This window comes from Pinus tabuliformis, chromosome 8 (genome assembly GCF_031772625.1).
Source record: "Pinus tabuliformis cultivar Carrire ecotype Pingquan chromosome 8, CPIR1, whole genome shotgun sequence".
Classification (NCBI taxonomy): domain Eukaryota; kingdom Viridiplantae; phylum Streptophyta; class Pinopsida; order Pinales; family Pinaceae; genus Pinus; species Pinus tabuliformis.
The window spans coordinates 1538328361-1538330985 of NC_142294.1; the positions used below are offsets into that span (position 1 = coordinate 1538328361).

The 2625-nt window shown below is 39.0% G+C and overlaps 1 protein-coding gene across 1 annotated transcript; it reads left to right on the forward strand.

Annotated features, from left to right (window-relative positions):
- Positions 1–762: 762 nt before the first annotated feature.
- On the forward strand, positions 763–1820 carry LOC149241787 (uncharacterized). Its single transcript, XM_089370655.1, has 2 exons — positions 763–775; positions 1033–1820. Exons 1-2 carry the CDS (start codon positions 763–765, stop codon positions 1818–1820), a joined length of 801 nt encoding a protein of 266 aa, XP_089226781.1.
- Positions 1821–2625: the final 805 nt, after the last annotated feature.

A 2625-nucleotide genomic window follows, 5' to 3' on the forward strand; every position in this document is an offset into this window, starting at 1 on the left:
ATGGGTGCTTTCACCTCTCTGATCTTGGTTTTGATGGCCAAAGTCACTGGACTCTTTGCTGTATCAGATACAAAAGTGACTTTTCTACTTGTTTATTCTTTCACATTATCTCTGATTACTATGGCATTTGCATTAAGCACAATGTTTTCAAAGGTCAGGACAGCAATAAGTGTCTCTGGAGCTGCGTCTTTTCTTGGAGGATCCATGAGAATGACCGTGTCTTTTTGTGTCATTATGGTCGAAATCACAAACAATCTGCAGCTTTTGCCCCTGATTATGCTAGTTCTTCTCATATCTAAGGCTGTTGGTGATGTTTTTAATGGAGGATTTTATGAAGAGCAAGCTCGGCTGAGAGGTATCCCATTGCTCGAATCGAGGCCAAAACAGTATATGCGCAATATGATTGCCAAAGAAGCTTGTGTAAATCAAAAGGTTGCATATTTTCCACGTGTCGTTAAGGTTGGAGATGTAGTTGCAATGCTACAGAGCAATAGTCATAATGGTTTCCCTGTAATTGATCATCTACAAAATGGAGAAACAGAGTATCTATATATTGTAGATAAGTTTGATGGTGGCGGTGGCATCAGAGTAAAGCAGCAATATCTCTACATGGTTGCTTTAACTTGATAATCCCATATTCGTTTTTCTTCTCGGCATTCTTCAAGCGTTGTTCCATCCAGGGGTTGATTTCCATTATTGTGATAAGATGCTCTGCCAGATAGCCTGAAGCCCATTGAAAGGAGAAACCACATTCATGTTTAGATGGACGAGAGCTGTTTGTTATTTACACGGTAAAGTGAGAAGAGAACAATTGCCATGAGGTTAATGCATTTAATATTATATCATTCCTTTATTTGGGGAGGTTACAGATAGTCTTTGGAGTGGGAGTCATCTCCATTGTTATATATTTTGTCCTTTAAACGAGGATTCTACTGGATGGAACTAGTCAAAGGAAAGGGAAGCAAGTGCATATCCCCTTCTTGTCAATGGGATAGGGAAGCAACTTCAGAAGGCGTTTGAAAATATTTACAGTTGCCTTGACAATATATTTGGATTACAAGACAATCCAGAAGAAGGACGAATGGATTACTGTGGATAAACGGGATGATCTATGGGAGAGAGCTCATGAACGGAATGCTAATCGCCTTCTTAGTGCCATGATTGAATTAGAAGGATTATGGGTGAAATTAGGCCAGTATCTCTCTACCCGTGTAGATGTTCTTCCCGATGTTTATATACAGCTGCTCAAGCAGTTACAGGACTCTCTTTCACCTCGTCCATTATCAGAGGTTTACCAGACCATAGAGAAAGAGTTGGGAAAGCCCAAAAGTGAAATATTTACGGATTTTGATGAAACACCTCTTGCCACAGCTTCGATAGCCCAAGTTCATCGAAGTCGTTTGAAGGATGGACGGGATGTGGTTGTAAAGGTTCAGCATAAGGGCATCAAGGATGTCATTCTTCAGGATTTGAAGAATGCTAGGACAATTGTTGAATGGATAGCCTGGGCAGAACCACAATATGATTTTAGTCCAGTGATTGATGAATGGTGTAATGAAGCACCCAAAGAACTCGACTTCAACACAGAAGCTGAAAATACACGAAAGGTTGCCAGGAACCTTAATTATCGAAGCAGGCAGAGTGATAGTTCCGTTGCTAATTATGTTGATGTACTTATTCCTGAAGTCATCCGGTCAGCAGAAAAAGTTCTTGTTTTGGAATACATGGATGGGGTGCGGTTAAATGACAAATGTAAAACAGGGAACCACGCCAAGGCACTAGATCCGGCCCTCATTTACGCCACAAAATGTCAATCATAAACAGAAAAATAGGAACCAATTTCCTATTTCAAGACCTCAGAAAGATCTGCGCTCCAGCATTTATATTTTTATTAGTCAATCAGAGGATTTTTAGGGACATGGTTTTAGAATAGAAGGCTTTTCTATTTTTGAATTTTTTTTTTTGTAATTTCAGTTTCAAACAGCGCCCAGATTGTGGGTTGATCTGTTGTTTTGTTTTAGAATAGTTTATAAAATAATAATTTTGTAATAAAAAGAGAGAGGGAAGGAGGGAGAGTTTTTTCTGAGCGCTGGGAGCTGTTGGAGAAGCAGAGAGCTTTTTATTGTACAGTTTTATGACAGAGAATTTAATGGAATTTCACAGCTCTGTTTGCTGAGATTCATGTGGTATGTTGATTTAGCATAAGTTTTTCCCTTTGTCTCATATGTAATCAGTTATGTTCCATTTCATTTCATGACCCTTTCAAGCTGAACAAATGAAGTGATTAGGTAGGAATTCATAGTATTATATGCTCCTCCTATAAGTTTGTTCGCATTCGATGTTTTCTACTGTTTAAGGAGGATTCAGAGTTATTGTCTGCCCTCCTTAGCTCCTCACCAGTCTTGCCATCCCATTTGAAACCAGATTTGGTGTTAAATTGCATGCCTACCTTGCCTCAGTTGATAACCTGTGTAGTCATTATATTTTTCTGTTTGAAGCTGTGATTTTGCCCATGTAGCCCAGAAAAGCCCCGTCATTCCATTAAAAAACCCCAAAAATCATTAAATCCAAACCCCCTATCAATTTACTAGCCTAAAATCCTTATTCTTAATTGATCAGCCTAAT